General features: G+C 41.8%; 1 protein-coding gene across 1 annotated transcript in view; it reads right to left on the bottom strand.

The window, feature by feature from the left end:
• PRMT5 (protein arginine methyltransferase 5) overlaps window positions 1-23,151 on the bottom strand; it is a 96,926-nt gene that overhangs the window by 39,526 nt on the left and 34,249 nt on the right. Inside the window, exons 5-14 of the mRNA XM_085888259.1 lie at window positions 21,026-21,135; window positions 20,485-20,534; window positions 17,695-17,858; window positions 17,419-17,580; window positions 12,262-12,339; window positions 10,268-10,326; window positions 10,015-10,137; window positions 3,792-3,967; window positions 3,568-3,677; window positions 3,362-3,455 (exon numbers count right to left, since the gene is read on the bottom strand). Coding sequence (XP_085744385.1) covers window positions 3,362-3,455; window positions 3,568-3,677; window positions 3,792-3,967; window positions 10,015-10,137; window positions 10,268-10,326; window positions 12,262-12,339; window positions 17,419-17,580; window positions 17,695-17,858; window positions 20,485-20,534; window positions 21,026-21,135 — 1,126 coding nt within the window. The remainder of the gene's footprint in view (window positions 1-3,361; window positions 3,456-3,567; window positions 3,678-3,791; window positions 3,968-10,014; window positions 10,138-10,267; window positions 10,327-12,261; window positions 12,340-17,418; window positions 17,581-17,694; window positions 17,859-20,484; window positions 20,535-21,025; window positions 21,136-23,151) is intronic.

Below are 23,151 nucleotides of genomic sequence, written 5' to 3'. Positions count from 1 at the left end.
GACTGCTACATTGTGTGACCGTGGAAATTCTGCTGCCGCATTATAATTGCTAGTGGCCGTAGATTTTGGAGACCCCACGGCCACCATGGCAAATGTGACTTAAGCCTAAGTAAGGCAAAGTGATAAGCATCTGCTCTTTGTCTGTTTTTCTATCAATGACTGGTTAATTCTTTATTTTCTTGAGATTATTTTGATCAATTTGAATTTACCTATTTTCACCACAAAGAAATAAAAAGTTCTTATGTTTATTAATTTTTTTCCTTATAAATAAATTTCTTGTTAACGTTTCAACCTGTCCGTGCTCGTCCTATCCTTCCATTGATCCAGCAATGTCTGGACCGAGATAGACTGGGAGGTCGTTCCCAAATGAATTGACCTGTCATAGTCGGCATGCACTAGCAGTAAATACTCGGCCGCCCTACTTAAGATCTAATCAAAATAAGAATGGTGCTTTACCGAGGGCGCGCTCGCTGTTCAGGAAGCCACGTGACCAAGTTCAACGGCAAAATTAGATGGTGGACACTGGAACTAATGGTTAACTGACTGGCGTTCGTGGTTGTAAAGCAACCCATGGTACCACAAAGTTTAATTGTGAGTGGTGGCCCCAGGTCCGGCTCTTCTGAGGAGAAACGGGGATTAACCCCCTCATAATACACCTTTTACCCGTGGCCATAACTATATATATATATATATATATATATATATATATATATATATATATATATATATATATATATATATATATATATATATATATATATATATATATATATATTTGCGGGCCGGGGGTCGGTGGCGAGAACGACCACTAGGTGGGGGAGGTTGCGTCGTCTCCCACCAAACTTCCCGGAATTGTCGGCCATCGCTTGGATAACTCCGCGAGCCGGCGGGTCGTTTAACCGACCGTGGAACGCCAACATCTCGACCGCGTGGCGTAGGGTTATTTTGTCTCGATCCAATGTACCTAAGTAACCACGTGGTCTCGGCTACCGGGGATCCACGCCCTCGGAATGCCTGGCCGAACCGGATTCACTCTACCGGAAGCGATAAAGTTACACCTACCGACTACCACTCTGCCACCCACCTTTCCGGCTCAGATGCAGTCGAACGGTCCTGCCCAGGACGTCCCGGCTGCGATTGTCCGATTCCCGGGGATAAAACCCTGCCTAAACTCAGATCCGAACCATGCTGGACCAATTCAAGAAAGGATGGAAACGAACTGGGGACATTTCTACAACTGTTTATTTACAATAAAAAGACACAGGGAGGACTTAACACGGATATGCAAGTAATATTTACAATGATCAAAAACAAACACTTTAAAAGTTTCTACTTATAAGACGGGCCCACACGCAGACACACACAAATGAAAATAAACCCAGAGTTCTTTATTGGACCCTTGCAGCTGAGGAGAGAGACGAGCTGGGGGTCAGAGTCCAGCTGGGTACCTGACCGTCAGAAGAACTGGGTGCTCCGTGGTGCGGCACTTGACAATGACCGTTGGTTTGATACCCATTCGCACGTGTGGGACTCGTGGTTCGTGGAGGAGCTCGGGTGGTGAATAGCGAGGTCCACGGAAGGGGTTTAGAGTCGCTCTTTCCTTTTCTTGAAGAGGGCAAGCAGGGACACGTTCGCCACCTTCACACCCTTCTGCTCAACCCCCCGCTTCAAAAGAACTGCACGCTCAACAACAACCCTCAGAGCCCTATCCAAAACCTTGTCAGAAACCCCTTGGAGAACTTCCTCCAAGACCCTTCTTCCTCACTCGACTCTCAACCACGACAACCCTGTCAAAAACCTCAGAACAACCTTCGTAACAACCCCCTGCCTCAGAGAGTGCTTGAGAATTTATGGACCTCCCTCAACGGGGCGGGGCTCGCTCAAACAGACATTACTCTCCGCCCTGATTGGACAGGCTCCTATGGGTTCGCCCTTTCTGGGCGGGGTTTCGGCCCCCGCTGGGAAACCCCACCCACTCTTCCACGTGGGTTCATACTTGTCGAGCAACAGTATCAATGTTGCAAAGGTCGTCGTGAAAGAGTTACAACGTTTGTGGAAGCCGAGAAACTGGAACCGCGAGATCCCACCTCGACACGTCAGGGTGCGAGAAGGCAGCCGGTTGGTGGTGGATCGTGATGGGGGATGGGATGGTTGTTAGATAGGTTATTACATCTAACAAGCCAACTAAAAGAAATCACAATGCACGCCTTTGATTCTCCCACTAGACAAAAGGAAGGGGATCTGATTACACACATACTTCATGACATAACTGACTTTTGGGACATCTATATGTTGAATGCATATGGTTTCCAGATCCATAATAATATGTGTATATATATATATATATATATATATATATATATATATATATATATATATATATATATATATATATATATATATATATATATATATATATATATATATATAAATCACAGGTGGAACAAACTGATGGACAGACAGAGAGCAAACCTATAGTCCCCTCCGGTGAAACCGGTAGGGGAATAATAATTAGTCAAGGAGGAACAGCCATACAACACGATGTTAGACATTCATAGTTCGTGAAATGGCTTGGTGACAAAGAAGCATCTGCATGGTACACAGCACATACAATAACGTAATTAATTTCTATGGATCCAATTTCATAATGGCCTAACAAATGGTTTCAGTCATGTTCTTTAGTGGGAACAAAAAGGTGTTACCTGTAGGAAATGTATCTGGGCCTGTTTTACATTCCCGTCTGAGAATTTGTCTCACAATGCCACAATTGAGGGTTGAAATCCCATAAAATGCATCAATTGGTCCATGTCCCCTTACGTTTTTATAACTCGTGAAAAAGTACACTAATATCTCCTGATGTCCTTGTCTTGCAAGTAATACATGTACAAGCTCATTCATGAGCCTTCGATCACTGCCATAAAAAAAAAAAAACAGAAAAGTGAAAATAAATGAAGTTACATTACATGCAATCGATTTCATTATTTTGTCCAATGTTCCAGAAGAGCAATCAAATTCAGAAATACAACATGGCAGGTATACGATTCACGCAAAGTATACGATTCACGTAATCCAGAGCATATTTCAGGTCGGGAGAACGAACCTGGATTTCCGGAGGCGCAACAGACTATACCTCTGCAGTAACTACGCCGGGTGCTCCAATGGCATGAGTACACATCGGTAATTATAATAAAGGAAGCAATACATGGTCTGCACCTAAGGTGGACCTCCATTCCACATGCATTAGATTTGACTACATGCTTCACACAGAATGGGCACACTGTGAGAATGATACATCTCTCACACACACAAATAATTAATGATATAACAGGAGGAGCTGCGGTGAGGAAGCACTTATCCATACCTCGATTGGGGTGCGTGAAGGAGAAGCAAGGCTGTGGCTCGGCGAGCTCAGAGTAATTGTGCAAACGAACAACATACGGCATTTCAAACTGGGCCTGCAAAAAAATGGATTTCATGCCAAATAGCTGCGTCATTGCACATCAAATGTTTCTGCGTGTCCCATAAAGAGACAAACGGACAATGTTCAGCACAGACGTGGAGAAATACCTCAGGGTCTCGGTCCTTCTCTCGACAAGCGCGAACTTCATTGTACAACTTGGATGAAGAAATGGGGGATAGGTAAGACGTGTAGGACGAGGGGATGCTCACACCATCCTCTGCAGCAGAACACATATACAAAGTTACCTTGAGGGTCATTTGTAACTGTTTTGCTCTCACTTACTTTTCCAGCTACACCAAAACTCGTAGCTCCTGCAGCCCCTGATACTCACCATGCAGAAACTGTGTGACACCATCCAGACACTCTGGGGAAAGCTCGTTGTCCCCAAATGACCCCAAAAGCTCACTAATAAGTACATCAGCCAGCTCAGGCGCATTCCATCGGCGCATATCCGACGATATTACATGCACTTGATTCCCCCACACCTCCTCCTTCCAATTTAGCAGCCTAAAGGAGATTAAGACAAAGAGATTGCAAGATATTAGATAAATATTTTCAAGTACTTCTTGATGAAGTGTTGGGGGGTGGGGGGAGTAAATGAATAATAATAACAAGCCGGTAGGCGACATGGCTGCTCGCTCTAGATGGAAAGCTGGCCGACGCGACTAGCCGATATTCATGTACATGCTATCATTCAATTCAGCACAATAAATATGATTATCACAGCCCTCTTAGTTTGCGCCCAGAAACCCGCCTTGTGAAATTTCAGGCATGTTTCCAAAGAGACTCTAACGAATGGCAGCCCTGGTAATTCCATATATCTATTCGCTAAATAATTTATTTTTTTATATGATGCTGCAAGACATTCTTCTTGGGCACAAAAAAACAGGTCCCTCGGAGGTCCAGTTTCGGAGGTATTGATTTTTTTGTACAGTCCACAATAAGTGTACGATGTACGATAAAGTATTTTAGCTGTTGCTAAGCAACGGATGTGTGCATAGCAACCATTCATTTTTGTGTACATTAAGCCACATTGTACACATTTCACCCAAGTTTCATCAAAATCAGACTCTTTCTCTTAGAAATATTTGCAATTAACCGTTTCTGAAATGTTCGACATGTACTCGCCCAAAACCTATCTCCTCCTCCAAATATTTTTTGTTAGGGCTGCAAATTGGCATGAAGGGAGCTGGATAGATTGCGCACAGAACTCTAAGCTTCGATTTTTCGAAATTTTTTTTGATTTTTTTCGATTTTTTGACCACTTTAAAGGGCCGTTGGTTGCTATGCCGTTGCTAGGGCCCAGGGTCCCATATTCGAAAGCACACGATTCCCAGAAATATTGGTCCTACCTACCAAATTTCATTGGAATCGGTTGAGTGGTTTAGCCCCAAGGCTTGACCAAAGTTTCGCGGACAGAGAGACAGATGGAAATGTCCAGAATAAGGGTGCTCTAAGTGCAGCCAATAATCTATAATAATAAAAGGTAGTGTGTGTGTGTGTGTGTGTGTGTGTGTGTCCTCTAAACTCCAAAACTATAAAACCGAGCAGCCTGAAACTTTGCATGCATACCAAGAAAACTCTAAGGAAGTGCAAGAGTGAAAATTGGGTGTTTGGGTCAATTAAAACACCCCTCTTGAAGATAATTAACGGCCTTAATTAAATATAACCTTCATCAGGTGATCCTCAGCCACCTCACTCTCTGGGTCTTAACGCGTTTCCTGGATAACCTCACTGGGGTCTGAAGCTTCCATGTTTTTTGGCCTGCTCAATCATGCTTTGACTTGACTTGGAACAGGCCGCAGCGATTTCTTTATGATAAAGTTTTTTGTTTTCACTTTCCTCACCCATGTTATCGAATGCCTGTTCATCCTAGCTACGAATCGCTGGGTACATTGCAATGCTTATAAACATCCGGAGACATCAGCGTTCGTGGCTTGACATTTAGGGCATCTCCGGGAGGTGTACGTTTAATGTGTTGCTAATCGCATGCCAAACGAGCCGTTTTTTTAACAACCGTTTCGATGGAATGCTTGCTTGAGTGCTTAAGCCAATTGGCAAGCACTCTCCAAGCTGCTTGGTTGTTCATTTTGGAAAAAGTATCCATGTTCTCAAGGGAATATCGATTAGACAGACAAACATTTCTGCCTGTGTTGGGCCCTGCGGTGCCGTGTGGTTGCTGTCTCGGGAGGTGTCTCATCCGCTGAAAATGCGCAATTATATTTTTACAGGTTATCGTTTTGTTTAATCTTCTCTGAAATCTCCTAATATAATCCACCCCTCACTTCTACATCAATAAAAACACTAAGGTCCATCCGACCATGTCTTTGCCATGATCTGGTTGTGAAGGCACAGAGCATAGATCGACATTTTGTGTTCTGTGCCTTCATATATTTTTCAATTGAATTTTGTTACGTCGAGACGAAATTTTGCTTCCTCTTTCAAAGAACTCTGATATTTGGGTTCCAGAAAGTGGAATGGAGCCCTGCCAGGTCCCAATGTTTGTGTGTGTGTGTGTGTGTGTGTGTGTGTGTGTGTGTGTGTGTGTGTGTGTGTGTGTGTGTGTGTGTGTGTGTGTGTGTGTGTGTGTGTGTGTGTGTGTGTGTGTGTGTGTGTGTGTGTGTGTGTGTGTGTGTGTGTGTGTGTGTGTGTGTGCGCCGTTGATTTTGTATCTCCTCATGTGGGTTTCAGAATGTGGACTGGAGTCCTCCCAGAGAGGGCTCAAAGTATCCAGCTTCATTTTGGTAAAGTGTAACAAATCATGAACCAAGCTGTGATGTTTTCTGTTCTCAAAGTTTTGTGCCGAGGGCTCTCTTTAGGATCATTACTGAGCCTAGGACAGCTTCCAACTGTAGTTCGTTTGTAGTGATATTCCCAGGGATGGTTTTTAATATCTCTGTGAGGTTCTTCTTCATCATTCCCATGAGGTTCTTCATCATCACTGGTACAACTTTAGCATTCTTCAGCTTCCAAGAACTTTTCACTTCATACTTGAGGTCTTGGTATTTGGTCATTTTCTTGATTTCTGCATCGTTAGTCCAAAATCACTGGTATTAACACCTCAATTAGCAATGCCTTCTTCTCTTTTTTTTTGCACCTAAGTATTATATCTGATCGCAATGCTTCGTTTTCGATGCTCATGCTCGATGGGATCATAAGGTCGGAAATAGTGGTACCTCAATGTTTTCAGTGATTGCTTTTCGTTCATTTTTCCACAAATTTTTTGGAAATGGAATATCAAAGTTTTTGCAGATGTGCCAGCAGATTACTTTACAAACTCTGTTGTGATATTGTGGGTACAGCTGTTCTGACATGTTTTTTTTAATTTTAATCATGTTCGGTCATAAAGCGTCACATATCATTCCCTTTGCTAACCCCACCTCCACCCCTCACCTGTCTTTCCCTCCCCCTCTCCGCCTCACCTGTCTTCCCCCCTCTCCCCCCTCACCATTTTCTCTCACTGTGTCCCCTTCCTCACTGCCCCCTCCTAATAAAATGCAGCCCTCTCCTCCCACACGTCACTCTCTCGCTGTCTCTGTCTCTCTCTCTCTAACGCATCCCTCCCTCCCCCAGTGAATAGCAACGTATGGTGAGGTGTCGCTTTCCCCACCTCCCCCTTCTTCATCCTCTTTGCCTCCTCTCTCTCTCTCCCTCCCACTTTCTCCCCCACCTCTCCTTCAAGTGACGGGTTGGTTGTATTTGCGAGTCATAAATATAATAGCACGCGCGCGCGCGCACACACACACACACACACACACACACACACACACACACACACACACACACACACACACACACACACACACACACACACACACACACACACACACACACACACACACAACTATTTGCGGGGAATACGTTCCTGAAAAATGCCACGAATGTCACGGAATCCTTTAAAAATAAAAAATAAAAAATAATATATTTTTTTTAACATGGTCTCGGGTTGTGGAATTGCGATTACACAGAACAAATCAGGGAACAGTCGGAGAAAGGGGAAACAACAGCAGGCCGACGGCCCAACAAGGGATGCAGGAAATGAGGGGTAAGGGAAAATGCAAAGGATGGACAATATGGATACATAAGCAAAATTGGGTTTGACAAATTTGTGATTTTTGTCAAGGTCTGAGGAGAGGGAAGAGGTCACCGCCTGTCTGTTAAAAGGATGAGAGATGTCAAGGCAGAGAGTGGAGTCATCAAAGAGATAAAAAGGAATTTCCAGTGTCATTAAGATCATTGGTAAAGATTAGGAATAATATGGGGACAAGAATACTGTCTTGGGGTACTCCAGCCATGACAGGGTGAGGAGATAAAAGGGTTCCGTTGAGAGCCACACGTTGTCTACGAGAGTGGAGGAAGTCAGTAATCCAAGAGTGAAGTTGGCCTTGGATTCCATAGGCAGACAACTTGGAGAGCCAGACATGATGCGAGACTGTATCAAAAGCATGAGACATGTCCAGAGAAACAGAAACATGCCTGATATTGAAGGCTTCCACCATTGTTGGGAGAGTAGCAGCATGCCCCAGGTGGATTGACCAGGTATGAATCCAAATTGATGATCTGAGATGAGGTGGTTGGAAAAAAGGAACGATTTTATGTCATTGCGATGATGGATTCCATGACCTTGCTGATGATTGGAAGTACAGCAAGCTAAATGGGCTGTACTTAAGCTGTTAAGGGGATCTGCTTTTGCACCTTTTTATGTAATGCTGTGATGTTGGCCGATTTCCAATTTCCCAGGTGGATATAGGAAACGAGTCCTGAAGTGCTTAAAAAAAACGCAAATACATGAAGGTCAAAGTCGGTCACACTTAATGATCCATGACCTCGAGCACCAGTAAGTGACCGGAAATGAGTGGTCGTATCAAAATAAAAACCGGATACGTGCTGAGGCCCAGGGTCTATTGTGCCTGATGAAGCCGGCGAAACGTTGCCCTGAGACCGGGTATGCTCTTGCTTTTTTGCTCAAATTAGCGGAGTCGATCAAGTTTTTACTTTTGGTTGAAAGCGCCTTCTTCTTCTTCAAAAAAAATGTCACCACAACCGCCCCAATCTTATATACACACACTATGTATGTATGTATGTATGTATGTATGTATGTATGTATGTATGTATGTATGTATATATGTATATATGTATATATGTGTATATATATATATATATATATATATATATATATATATATATATATATATATATATATATATATATATATATATATATATATATATATATATATATATATATATATATATATATATATATATATACACACACACACACACACACACACACACACACACACACACACACACACACACACACACACACACACACACACACACACACACACACACACACACACACACACACACACACAGTGTTTGGCATAGTAATATAATTAGAAATGAACAGGATGGAACCAGCATTATAAATACGTATATGTGGAAAATTTTGGAAAAGAGTGGCATTTGTATATGTGGAAGAATTGCGCTGCTTAGCCGGTGGGTCACCCAGATAGCTTAGATGGCAGAGCACATGTCCGGTTTGCCAGAAGACCTGGGTTCGATTCCCAGTCTGGGCCCATAATTTTTTCCACATATGTTTATAAAATTATCTCTTTGTACATGTGCATCATATAGCACCAACAGGTGGTATCCGGTATTACAAATAATCTCCTCATTCAGTATAAAGAAAGTTTAACCAACTTGAGAATATGCATTACAGTGACGTTGAAATCTGAGTGAAAAGAATTAGAAATTTTCAAAAGGTTTCATTTCACTCATTTTAAGTGGAGGTAAATGGATTTACTCATTTTAAGTGGAGGTCACTCCGGCCTCACCCCCCCACCCCCGCTCTGTCTGCAGTCTGTCCCACCCATATTTCCGCAGGATACTTAACGTCCGTCGGCAACCCCCTTCTGGTGAAACTGCAAAAATCAAGAAATCACTGCTCACCTTCACCATTTATTACCACGTATGGCATAAACTCCCACACTCTCTTCAATCCCACTCCTCCCTCCAGTCCTCAAAACAGCTGTTCACCACCACATCATATCTTCCCCCATCCAAAACCTTGATCTTTTCTACCCCTGTTAATCCATTCCAAACCCACCTCCTCCAAATTCCGTTTTCCTTCATGAAAGTCCTTGTAATGTCCATCTTGTCTACACTGTGTACCACGCCCCATGCCTTTCCCTTCCACAGATCTCCTGTAGTCTCTGTTCCCCACTGCTTGTACTTCCATCTCCCACCCCTCTCATCTCCTGCTCTCTTTGTTATACGTTTGTGTGTGTTATCTCTTATACAAGCCTCGACAATGTATACAAAAAATAAAATTATAAATAAAAAGTAAAACATGCCATCATCTGATTAAATGTGTCAGTAAAGCGACGGGCACCTTTGCTAGTTTTAATATAAAAGGGATGGGCAATATAAATAAAAAGATTTGAGTGTGAAAAAAAATAGATAACGAACAAAAACAAGAATGTCAGTGAACCCCCTTTCCCCATCCCGAGTTGGCTTTCCTTGGTTTGTTCCTGGTGCAAGACGTACGTCACCACGGTGTTGGGGTTCTTCTCCACAGCGTACACGCGGACCTTGCGACTGGCCTGCTGAGCTGCACGCAGAGTGGCGTTCACCAATGGTCCCCGGCCGGCACCCAACACCATAACCACCCTGGCAGGCACGCGAAGTGAGGTTTCCATCGGAGCTTACACTCCTGCAAAGGTGAAGTGCATGCTATGGATGTTCAGTTCTAAGGAATAATTTACATCATGATGCAAAAAGATCTATACATTGTACGTACAAAACTTTCGTATCTTTCTCTTCCTCTGGAACCTTGTCCAAGAGAACTCTGTATATTGCCTGAAAGGAGACAGAATTAGGGATCAGGAGTACATTAATGCATAACGCAGGGTCCGTACACTCTTCACAACATGATTACTTCACAAATATTACTAAAGTTTTGCACAGTTGGGTCCTTCACCAAAACGCATTTTCGATGACTTGTAAACAAATATATTTAAAAAAAAGTGTACACCAGTGTGAACAATGATAATGCACGACATCAAATAAATATCATGTAACCGCAAAAAACAAAAGCAGCATCACTTTCAATCCTCAGTCATGTTTTCAGCCAACAGGACAGGACATACAGTGGGGAGAACAAGTATTTGATACACTGCCGATTTTGCAGGTTTTCCCACTTACAAAGCACGGAGAGGTCTGTAATTTTTATCATAGGTACACTTCAACTGTGAAAGATGGAATCTAAAACAAAAATCCTGAAAATCACATTGTATGATTTTTAAATAATTAATTTGCATTTTATTGCATGGAATAAGTATTTGATCACCTACCAACCAGTAAGAATTCCGGCTCTCACAGACCTGTTAATTTTGTCTTAAAGAAGCCCTTCCATTCTCCACTCATTACCTGTATTAACTGCACCTGTTTGAACTCATTATCTGCATAAAAGACAGCTGTCCACACTTAATCAATCAGACTCCAACCTCTCCACAATGGGCAAGACCAGAGAGCTGTCGAAGGACATCAAGGACAAAATTGTAGACTTGTACAAGGCTAGGATGGGCTTCAGGACAATAGGCAAGCAGCTTGGCGAGAAGGCAACAACTGTTGGCGCAATTATTAGAAAATGGAAGTTCATGATAACAGTCAATCTCCCTCAGTCTGTGGCTCCATGCAAGATCTCACCTCGTGGAGCCTCAATGATCATGAGAAAGGTGAGGGATCAACCCAGAACTACACGGCAGGACCTGGTCAATGACCTGAAGAGAGCTGGGACCACAGTATCAAAGAAATTCATTAGTAACACACTGCGCCGTCATGAATTAAAATCCTGCCATGCACGCAAGGTCCCTCTGCTCAAGCCAGCGCATGTCCAGGCCCATCTGAAGTTTGCCAATGACCATCTGGATGATCCAGAGGAGGAATGGGAGAAGGTCATGTGGTCTGATGAGACCAAAATAGAGCTTTTTGGTTTAAACTCCACTCGCCGTGTTTGGAGGAAGAAGAAGGATGAGTACAACCCCAAGAACACCATGCCAACTGTGAAGCATGGAGGTGGAAACATCATTCTTTGGGGATGCTTTTCTGCAAAGGGGGCAGGACGACTGCACTGTATTGAGGGGATGATGGATGGGGCCATGTATCGCGAGATCTTGGCCAACAACCTCCTTCCCTCAACAAGAGCATTGAAGATGGGGCGTGGCTGGGTCTTCCAGCATGACAACGACCCGAAACACACAGCCAGGGCAACTAAGGAGTGGCTCCGTAAGAAGCATCTCAAGGTCCTGGAGTGGCCTAGCCAGTCTCCAGACCTGAACCCAATAGAAAATCTTTGGAGGGAGCTGAAAGTCTGTGTTGCCCAGCGACAGCCCCAAAACCTGAAGGATCTGGAGAAGATCTGTATGGAGGAGTGGGCCAAAATCCCTGCTGCAGTCTGTGCAAACCTAGTTAAGAACTACAGGAAACGTCTGATCTCTGTAATTGCAAACAAAGGTTTCTGTACCAAATATTAAGTTCTGTTTTTCTGATGTATCAAATACTTATTTCATGCAATAAAATGCAAATTAATTATTTAAGAATCAAACAATGTGATTTTCAGGATTTTTGTTTTAGATTCCGTCTTTCACAGTTGAAGTGTACCTATGATGAAAATTACAGACCTCTACGTGGTTTGTAAGTGGGAAAACTTGCAAAATCCGCAGTGTATCAAATACTTGTTCTCCCCACTGTATGGTAAATTCACACAGAAATATGTGGCAGCTGTCAGCGTACCAGTTGGTACTGTGAATATTTCACAGGGTCTTTTTCAAATACTTCGTATGTCTGCGACTCGAGATTGTCCATCAGCGGCTGCACAAAAAGACATGAAAAAAAAATTACAACTTCTATCGATTTTAAAATCACCGCAAATTCCCAAAAGCTAGAACAAACACGGTCACAATAAGAAACATTTGTGGAGTCACAGAAGAGAAAAACTCTTTTAATCCTCCATATCTTTAGTGAATCAACATGATCTTTCCGTGTCAAGCGAATCAAACCCTTATGCTACCAACTCATTAAAATGACCGAATAAACTTAACTTTCTCCAAGTTAAGTTTATTGTTTAAGATAATAAAAGGTACAGACAAAATTAGTGCAGAAGAGTTTTTCAGCAGAATGGACACTGATAGGACCAGAGGCCACTGCATCAGAGGAAAGAAGAAGAGAGTTAGGATGGTACTAGTATAGAGCCAGTGATTTCCTTATAATTTACAACTTTTTGAGATATCGTGCTATATACAGTTTCTTGCCTTATCACTTAATGGTGAAGAATCACTCAAAAAATTATCGTATCCGGATCTTCACCAAAATCTAATCATTTCGCCCCATCACACAAGAAACAAACAAATGAACAAACAGACAGACAGGGATGAAAACATAACCTCCGCCCACTTTCGGTGGCAGACGTAAAAGGAGCACAAACTGATTCCCTCAACTACAGACCTATCAGCTTACTTCCAATTATCAGCAAGGTCAGGGAATTCATCATCACAGTTGATAAGAAATTCTTCCTTTTCTCCAACAACCTCATCTCAGATCACCAATTTGGTTAAAGACAAGGTCACTCCATCGTGGACATACTGGTTCTACTCACCAAACAATGGATGGAGGCCCTCAATGTCAAACATGAGATCAGAGCACTCTCTCGCGCTTTTGACAGTTTGGCATCCCACCTTACTTAACAAACTTTCCACCTATGACATCCAATGTCAATTCCACACACAGCTTAGTGACTTCCTCTACTCTCCTAACCAACATGCGGCACTCGATGAATCATTTCGTCTCCTATCCTGTCGAGGCTGGAGTACCCCAAGGCAGTGTTCTGGACCCAGTCCTCTTCCTCATCTTCATCAATGATCTCTCTTACTCTGCAAAATTTGCTTTCTATTTGCTGATGATTACATCCTCTGTTGTGACATCTCTCATCCTTTAGACAGGCAAACTGCAGCCTCTTCCCTCTCTTCAGACCTTGAAAAAAAAAGTTAATAATCACAAGCTGGTCAAAAACTTGAAATAGGTCTTTCAATCCTGACAAATATCACACTTTCACCATCTCTCTCTGAAAGGACCATTTGGCAAATCCTGTCTACTTTCTTAAAAATCCTCTTGAGGAAGTTCAGTCATTCAAATTCCTGGGACTCACTATCAGCCATGATCCTTATTGGGCAAATCACATTTCAAAGCTGGCTCCCAAAGCCAGTTGGAGACTGAGCATCCTCTGCCATACAAAGTCCTTCCTTGGCACACCTGAACTTGTATACACCTACAAGGCCTTCATCCATAGCTTGATTGAGTGCTGTTCTCCCCTCTGGGCTGCCTCCCCACCTCACATATTGCTCAGTTTGACGTTGTGGAAACCAAGGCCTTAAAGATTATTGGAATCTCCCATGCAGAAGCTGTCTCTGGGCTTAACACTTCACCATCGCAGACAGGTTGGTGGTCACTCTGTCTTCTACCCCCTCCTTTCTGGTCTTGCACCCTCTGCTCTTTCCATCCTTTCCCCCCCCCCTTTCCCAGGTTTCTGCAGGACTCGCATGGTCCACCATCAACCCCCCTCTGGTGAAACTACCTAAATCCAGGATCACCACTCACCTCCACTAAATGGTTCCTCTTTATTTCTCACATGTGGAATAAACTTTTACATCCTCTTCAATCTCATTCTTCCCTCCAGGTCTTCAAGACAGCTGTTCACCACAATCTCAGATCATCCCCAATCCAAAAACCATGATCTCTTGTACCCTCATTAACCCCACTCAAATCCCTCCTCCTTCCAATTTTCCAGTTTTCTCTCGTTGGAGTTTCCTTCTGTGTTCATCTTGTCCACCCCATGCATGCGTGTTGTGTCCTGTTTTTGTCTGTTACGTCCTGATCGGCTTAATGTACTAGCTCTTCCTCCAGTCTCGACTAGGTATACCAAAAAAAAAAAAAAATTGTGTTGACCAAAAACACCCGCTTCCTCCAAAAGTGGTTAGGAAAGGGGCCGGAGTGGGGCGTCATGGTGGGGGCAAATTAGTTTTGTGCCCATCCAGTAATACCCTCTCTCTCCGACAGGGGTAAGTAAACAATGTGTACAGGCAAAAATTGCATCATCAACACACCCTCACAGGGAGGGAGGAATTATTTTGTGCCCAGGACCTGACCGGTGTGGCACTGGACGGTGTATTTTGCCAACAGGATGACAAAAAAAAACCAAACAAACAAAAAAGCAGGGCATAACTAGAACGGCACTCAGAAAAACGCATACTTCAGCAAGGCTGAACAGTTTACATTTTGTATCCCACTGATAGGCCGGATCTGAACCAAAATTTAATCGGCTTGTTCTCGTTACATAAGCCATCCAAAACTGTTTGAGATATTGTGCTATATTTATAGTTTTTGGTGTGTGTTCTGTGTTCTGTGTTCTGTCTCCTGTATCACATCAAATAAATAAATAAATAAAAAATTCTAGTATCCGGAATCATTCGGCCTCGTTACACACCCAACCTGTCCACCAAGTTTTATCTGAATCCGTCTGTAATGTTTTGAGATACTAGTGGGCCCGTTAGTCTGATGGAGCAAATTTTCATTGGTTTTCACAGCCTTGTTGCATGTACCTGTCTGCTGCACTACTTGAGCATTAGCTAGCCTTTCATGAAGCCCTGATGTACTTGGGGCCAACATGGGGTTTATAAGTTCATTATTATTATTGCGATATGATACTACTATTGTTAGTGTTAATCAATATATGCTTTGTTGCAATGTTATCATTAAGTTATAAATTTTGTAATTAGATTGTCATGCCATGGTAAAAGGACATTAAGCTGCTCTATATACCTTAACATGGCATGCATTAAAAACATGGGAATTCTAATGGATTTTTTGTGGTATAGTCGAGTCTTAAAGGGTCCACAGGGACTTTAGCGGTCATCATAAAGGTTCTTCAAAGTTCGAAGGGGTCTCAGCAGTCTAAAGGTTCAAAAAATACATTCCAATAGTGTGTAATTAATGAATAGACGTATGTAATTAAGACAAAAAAGTATCTCTCTCTCTCACACACACACACACACACACACACACACACACACACACACACACACACACACACACACACACACACACACACACACACACACACACACACACACACACACACACACACACACACACACACACACACCTCATCTATTTATAGTAGATCCGGCTCACAGAGACAGAGACAGAGAAAGACAGACAAGGGTGAAAACACAAGCCCTGTCCAGCTTTGATGACGGAGGTAATATATTGCATGCACGCAAAATTTGGTGGAGATCTGCCAAGCTGTTTGAGTGCCTAATCAAACAAACACACACGCTGCATTTTAACAGGATTACAATGTCCAATGTATGCACATTTGCATATGAAGTATGCAGAGGTGGCAATGTGTACAGTGACAAAACACACCAAGGGGTTTTCTGGTTTTCATATTTATTTTTTGGCAATGTCATCTGTATTTTGCCGATTTTATTTCACTGAAGAAAGAAAATAAAATTTCTCCAAAGTTGTATGCATGCACGTGTGATGACCGTCATTTTGTTTTCGCTGACAATCATATTTTCAGGGTGTATTTTCACTGAATTTTCAACAAGATGGGGTAACTTTTAAATCAAACTTCACTTTGACTGGGTTTTCCAGAGATTTTACATCAAATTATATTCAGTATTTACTGCCAGCAATCAAAATTGAGATTCACGTTGACACTCGTCCAAAGCAGCTACGGACGGTATAGACAGTATAGACTAAAGATAATTGCGTATTATTATTATTATTTGTTTTTTTACTACTTTTCATAATTATGCTGTGAGAATTAAATACATCTATGGAGAGTCATACAGTTTAGTCGATTTGTAATTACCTCGGCCACCCCAGGAGTCTGTTTGTCTGTGGGCAGGATATCCTGAAAGGTTGTGGATGGATTCGGCAAAAACTTGGTGGACAGCTTGCGTGTGACGAGGACAAATTGATTTGATTCCAGATCTGGATATGAGAATTGTTAAAGTGATTCTTCACCATCGAGAGATGGGGTCAAACAATATGTAGCATGATATTTCAAAAAGTTGTGGACGAGTTTGGACAAAACTAGGTGGAAGAGTTGGTTTGGTGACAATGAACAAGCACATTCCACTTTGGTTAAGGTCTGGATCCAGATCCGGCATATCAGTGGGATACAAAACGTAAACTGTTCAGCCTGGCACAGGTATGCGCTCCACCGAGTGCCGTTCTAGTTCTATTGTAAATCAACCTAATCCTCACTTTATTTTTTGTTATATTACTTCCCCCCCTTGCCATGTCAGATTCAGTTTTCCGTTTCAAGTCACCGATTCCGTGAATGCCGTACATTTTCCATGAACGTGGAAAATCACTGGCTTTAAATAAGGCAGGAGTCTTTCACTCACAGAGTAATAAATACATGGAATAGTCTCACTGCAACGGCAGTCACAGCAGAAATGGTAGATATTTAAAAAATTGAGTTTGATAGAAATGTAGTGGTGGAGAAAGGGGAGAAAGAAGGGGAGGGGTACTGTAATTACATATTGGTATGATTGTGGAGGCTTGATGGGCCAAATGGCAGCCCCTTGCATTGAAATTGCTTGTAATTTAAAATAAGTTATTTATCCAGAGGGATAAGATTTCAAATGAAAATAAATTCAACAGATATAAAGCCAATTGGTGCCTTACATTTAATGTTTTCTTTTCCAATAGAGACCTTCAAAGTTAAATAAATTGATGCTTTGGCAGGAAATAATTTCACAAGCGACTTTCACGAATCCAAACTACTTGCAGCATCTACACTGGCTGGACCTGTGAAACAAGATAAGCTGTGTGCCATGAATATCGAGCTGGGTAATCGGAATCCAACAAGGCATAACAAACCTGCAAGGGGCATTGCAGATAATCTTCGTAACCTTTGGAATACAGGTCATAGGATGTTGACGCCGGTCTATTATGGAAAAGGTGTTCCAAGTACTGCTGGTACGTGCGCAGTTCCTTATCGGAATGTCGATTGGTCCCTTTCACCACAAACTGTACATCAAGCTGCATGTTGGGAGACAAGTTGCAAGTTGGTATGGGCAGGCAAGGGCTTCGGTCACTCCAGGTGGATGAACTAGAGACATGGACAGGCTTTGTGATAGGAATGCGACAACTCACCTTGAAGAGGCGAAAGAGCAATTGCTGGTGAGCACGAGAAAGCACTGGGAAACCCTTCTTGTTGGTTAAAAAGATGCCCGTTGGCAGCAGTGCAGCCTTAATGGGTTCACCCAGCCATTTACCAACTTCATCTTCTGATGGAAGGTCAGCCGTTATCTCGAGAGCTGCATGTCAAAAGGATCACAGAGTAATCAAACCTCAACATAGGTCACAATAATTATCATCATGCTTTCAAAACTTCTGTTAGACAAGCTAGAAGAAATAAAATAGAAAAGAAAAAGGAAACATTAGGAACTCTTTGCCAATTTAAAGAGACATGTTCTCGAGACCATTCCAATTATTAAGATTTGCTATTATCTCTATTCCACCTCCACAGATTGATTATATCTCATCTGTACTAAATAATGAATTTTCTCAACCAAGTGCTGAAAGAGGTATGCTAACCACCAAGAGAAAGAAGGTGAAGCATCACTCTGGGTGTGAGCCCTTCTTCAAAGCTTCTTTCCCACGGCGGTTAGCATATTCCTCTCAACAATTGGTTGAGAAAATCCAGTCTTAATTTTTTTTTGCCAACCTGGACCGACTGCTCTGTATAAAAGACTAGTTTTGAACAGCATCTGTACAGAAACTGAGTTCGCGTCACGCAACAAAACCCGTAGCAATACGACCATTTTTGAACAAAATGCTTCATTAACCATTTGAATACAGTATGCGTACAGGCTGCTGCAAGTGCAGTACGGCACCATGAACATCATGCAAAAGGGTCGATTTAAAGGACGTTTTACACATCAAGCTATCTCACCAAATAAGATTATGGTTCTTCGTGCTTCTCGTATGAAGCAACACAAATGCACTTCGCATTCCTGTCTCGCTCTTATTGGAACTCGTGCAGTGAAATGGACTGATGAGAACGAGGGACTGATGAAAGAATGCCTGGTCTATTGGCAGGCACCATCAAGATAAATTTCAAGAATAATCACAAAATGGGCAGAAGTCGTCCAGGGAGAACGAGTCATCTCTACTCCAAATGAAGGATGTTTGCCAATTTTCTTTTTTCTATAAACTTTTAAAATCTTTATTTTATTTCATTTGATTTACTTACTTGAACACTACAACACAAATCACCATATTGGCACTTAAAACAACCTTTCGTTGAGCAAAACTTGGACAAAATATTACGGCATGTTACATCATCTTGACCAATCAAATTTGCTGCCTGCAGACCACACCCCATGTCCTTTTTTCTCAAGATTGTGCAGGGGTAAGGTGTTATATTACTCTCGTTGTAAAAATGTTTTTTCCAACCACAGGGGAAGGGGGGGGTGGAGGGGTAATCCACTTCCCAGGAAAGGACACATTTTGAGCCCTCTATGAGAGAATCTCAGATTCCAAATACAAAAAAAAAAATATATATATATATATATATATATATATATAGGTTCAATAAAAGTTCAAATCAGAGCAAATCGACACACCGCACATGCAGGCTGACAGAAATCGCAATGATAAAACTGTACTCCAAACGGTGAATGAGTTGTGTACAGCATATAGCAGATGTGCATGATGAAGAGCCAAACATGAAGGTGTTGCAATGAAGCTTCTAATACTTTTATTTACATTGAATCTAATAAAGTTGAATGAAGAAGAATAGGAAAGCAAAATTCCAAAACTGAAGTGGAGGAGAACCAATGCTACTTATAGAATAAAGATGACGTCATCCTTCAGATGAAAGAAACTTTTAAACACCATCACCACACAACGACTTTATTCAGCTTAATGATAACTCTATTGCCAAGTAACATGGCTAACCTCAGGACATATGCAGTGCAAGTCCTAACTCGAGCTAAGTCGATGGCACACCATCGCAAATCCTCATGCTTCCCACCAAAACCATGTACCAAAAATAACCATTTCACTCCAACATCGGCAAGAACTCTATAACCTTAACACAAGTACAATGCAAATCCCAAATTGTCACTCAAATTAGTGGCAGGAATAACACCAAATTTATGACATTTACATCACATCCAGTGCTGTACGATTGCAGTGTATGATGGAAAGGCAGTATATTTTGCTCTCCTATTCATCAGATGAATGACACGTTCATGGTTGTATTCAGCAGAGGAATGTTCACTTCAGTAAGAGGCTTATTTTGAAATGAGTGACTTGAGCCTCCTGGGCCACACCAAAAAACAATCCTCTCACAAGAGCCTCGACAAGGTATACAAAAAAAAATCCTTCCTGGACACTTCATTTCCAAACCATGATACCCTCTGGACATTATTTGTGAGGTAGGGTCCTTCTTTGGCACCAATTTAATCACAATCCACATAAGTTTTTGTTCTCATTGCAATAGATTAGCGATATCCCCTGGGGGGTAGGGCTCCAGCATCCCACCTTGCATTCCTGGGTATAGCAGAATCCAAAATAGTGAACATCATGGGCATTTCCCTTTGTCCCTCTCTTGTCCTGCCGATGGAACCACCTTCCTATGCCTGGTTCAGGCTAGCCACTCAAAGTTGTGGGCCACATCAATCTCATATCATCCCCAATGACTATCCATAGTCTATCCACCCAATCTGCTTGTATTCATTTATCAGAGCGATGTTCACTTGTTTCTCTTTGCATCTCAGTCTTGGTGGACACACTCATTACACTGCCATTCATTCTTCCATGAGCCTCAAGTTCAACATATTCATAAAAAACAAACAAACAAACAAAAAAGCAAACTTCCACTAAAATCACAGAAATCTGGCATGTTTGTTTTATGCGAGTGAAATCAAAACTCACCAAGATTGATTCGCTTGTTGTAATCACAAAGGCAGCGAAAGCGGTGCCACCTAAATAATGCAAACATGTTCAATGAGGGTGAAAGGGGGCAACCATGAGCATGTCTGGAAAGTTTCATACAAAGAGCAGAAGGCAATGCAAAAACAATTATATTACATTTTAGGTTTAAAAAGGTATCACCTGTCTATCAACATCTTCAAAGTGATTCGCTGAATCTGATGGTGGGATTTTTACAAAATTTGTAAGATATCATTTTTAGTTATGGTGGTCATTCTCAAGTGTATTGTTTGAGCCATTCCCAGGCTGACATCATAAATGGGCAATTGTAGGGTCAAAAAAGGTAAAGTAGTAATCTTAGGCCCAAGTTTTAGTGAAAACAACTTAATGCTGAATGCATCCGTCAGATGTGGGGACATCATGGTTATGCCACAACTTTATGCAGAAAGCTCAAACAAACACAAGTTCTTGGCACTAGTACCAAGATAGAACAAACACGTTGAGTTAGAATAATTCATACACCATTGTAGTTTGTCGATCTCACCATAGCCAAGTGTCTTCATTGCTGTCAAAGTCTCCAAGGCCCTGGGAGTCACCATCAACGACGACATCACAAGAGGCACAAGAGGAAACCATTGGCATATGTATCCAGAACTGCAAACAATATAAAAAGAAAATGAAAGGAAGTTAAAACACAATCACAAGAATCACATCAGTGATGGCATGAGTATTTTAGCTTCAAGACAACTCTTAAAAAAATAAAAAAACCACCCCCCCCCACCCATCGTTGGTTGAAAATTTTGAATTACCCACTGTATATAAAGCAATTTTCTGAAGAATTGAGCTTAATTTTGAAGTTTTGAAATGGACTTTTTAAAGCAATAATCACAGTAAAATACAAAGATAAAATTAAAAATGACAAAATCCTCTCATTGATTGGGTACTGGGGAGTCTTAACCCAGAAAAGTTTGTAATTTCACACTGCAAATAAAGCAATTTCCTGGAAAATTGAGCTCAGTTTTGAGGTTGTGAAACACATCTTCAAAAGCAAAAATCAGAGCAAAAATGTTGGAGATGATAACCAGAACAAAGATTCCCAAGGAATGCCTTATTAACCTCCGCCATCTTTGAAGATGGATGGAGGTTACTGTTTTCACCCCTTTCTGTTTGTTTGTTTGTTATCTTGCCAAAACGAAGTTTTTGCAAGATGTTAGTCAGCTTGTATGTTTTACTTTATTTTATTTTATTTTTTTTGTCTGTAATCACGTATAAAAAATTCTGCAGAGCACAGTTATCATTGGAAATTTTTGTAACTGCATATCAGAGGCCTATAGAGGTCCCTTTCAGCGCACAAAATTTTGAAGGTCAAAGGTCAAGGTCACTTTGTCACAAATCAGGGGAGTCGACGAAACCCTTATTTTTTGAGTAATTTTGATCGGACCGTCTTCAAAGTTCATGGGAATATAGTTCATGGTCTGGCGCTTAGCTGATTAATTTTTGGTGGCGATTGGCCTTGACCTTCATATGGTTTTTTTATCTTGCCAAAACGAAGTTTTGCAAGATATGTTAGTCAGCTTGTATGTTTTTTTTTTTTTGTCTGTAATCACATAAAAAATTCTGCAGAGCACAGTTATCATCAGAAATTTTTGTAACTTCGCATATCAGAGGCCTATAGAGGTCCCTTTCAGTGCACAAATTTTTGAAGGTCAAAGTCAAAGGTCAAGGTCACTTTGGCGCAAATCAGGGGAGTCGACGAAACCCTTATTTTTTGAGTAATTTTAATCTAATCATCTCAAAACTTTATGGGAATGTAGTATATGGTCTGGCGCTCAGCCGATTAGTTTTTGGTGGCGATTGGCCTTGACCTTCATATGTTTTTTATTTTTTTTTGGTCTGTAATCACGTATAAATCACTCTGCAGAGCACAGTTATCATTGGAAATTTTTGTAACTTCGCATATCAGAGGCCGATAGGAGGTCCCTTTCAGCGCATAAAATTTTGAAGGTCAAAGGTCAAGGTCACTGTCGCAAATCAGGGGAGTCGACGAAACCCTTATTTTTTGAGTAATTTTGATCGGATCGTCTTCAAACTTCATGGGAATATAGTTCATGGTCTGGCGCTCAGCTGATTAATTTTTGGTGGCGATTGGCCTTGACCTTCATGGTTAGCGCCTCAGGTCAAACATATTTGACCCCAAGGTCAAATTTTCAAGTTTTAGGAACCATATCGTGTAGTACCTCAAATTGAACACCTCGACGAGTGCTTTCTCGATATGTCAAGCTTGAGACATTATGACGTCATTTGGTGACGTTATGAGGCAAACGCATATTTTTCATGGTTACTCTAGAACGATTCTCATCGGAATCTCTCGTAGGCAGATATTCCTCAAGGAGTCGCTCCTGGTGGATAGCAGCTCTGTTCACCTCAGTGTGACCTCAAAGAAGTCACACGTGGTCACCTTTTGGCAAGATACGGGTCACCCTGCGGGTGACATTGGTTTATTTGTTTGTTTGTGAACAGTATTACGGAAAAACTCCGACGGATTTCGACGAAACTTGGTGGGTGGGGGGGGGGGGTTAGGTATGGCCCAATGATCATGCCATTAAATTTTGGACTTGGTCCCCCCCCCCCAAAAAAAAAAGAGAATTTTTTTTTTTTTTTTTGCATTTC

Source organism: Eptatretus burgeri, chromosome 7, assembly GCF_056783735.1.
Source record: "Eptatretus burgeri isolate ZD-2024b chromosome 7, Ebu_testis_v1, whole genome shotgun sequence".
Lineage (NCBI taxonomy): Eukaryota > Metazoa > Chordata > Myxini > Myxiniformes > Myxinidae > Eptatretus > Eptatretus burgeri.
Note: the sequence above shows the minus strand (reverse complement) of the source record. Positions and strands in the feature narration are given on the sequence as shown.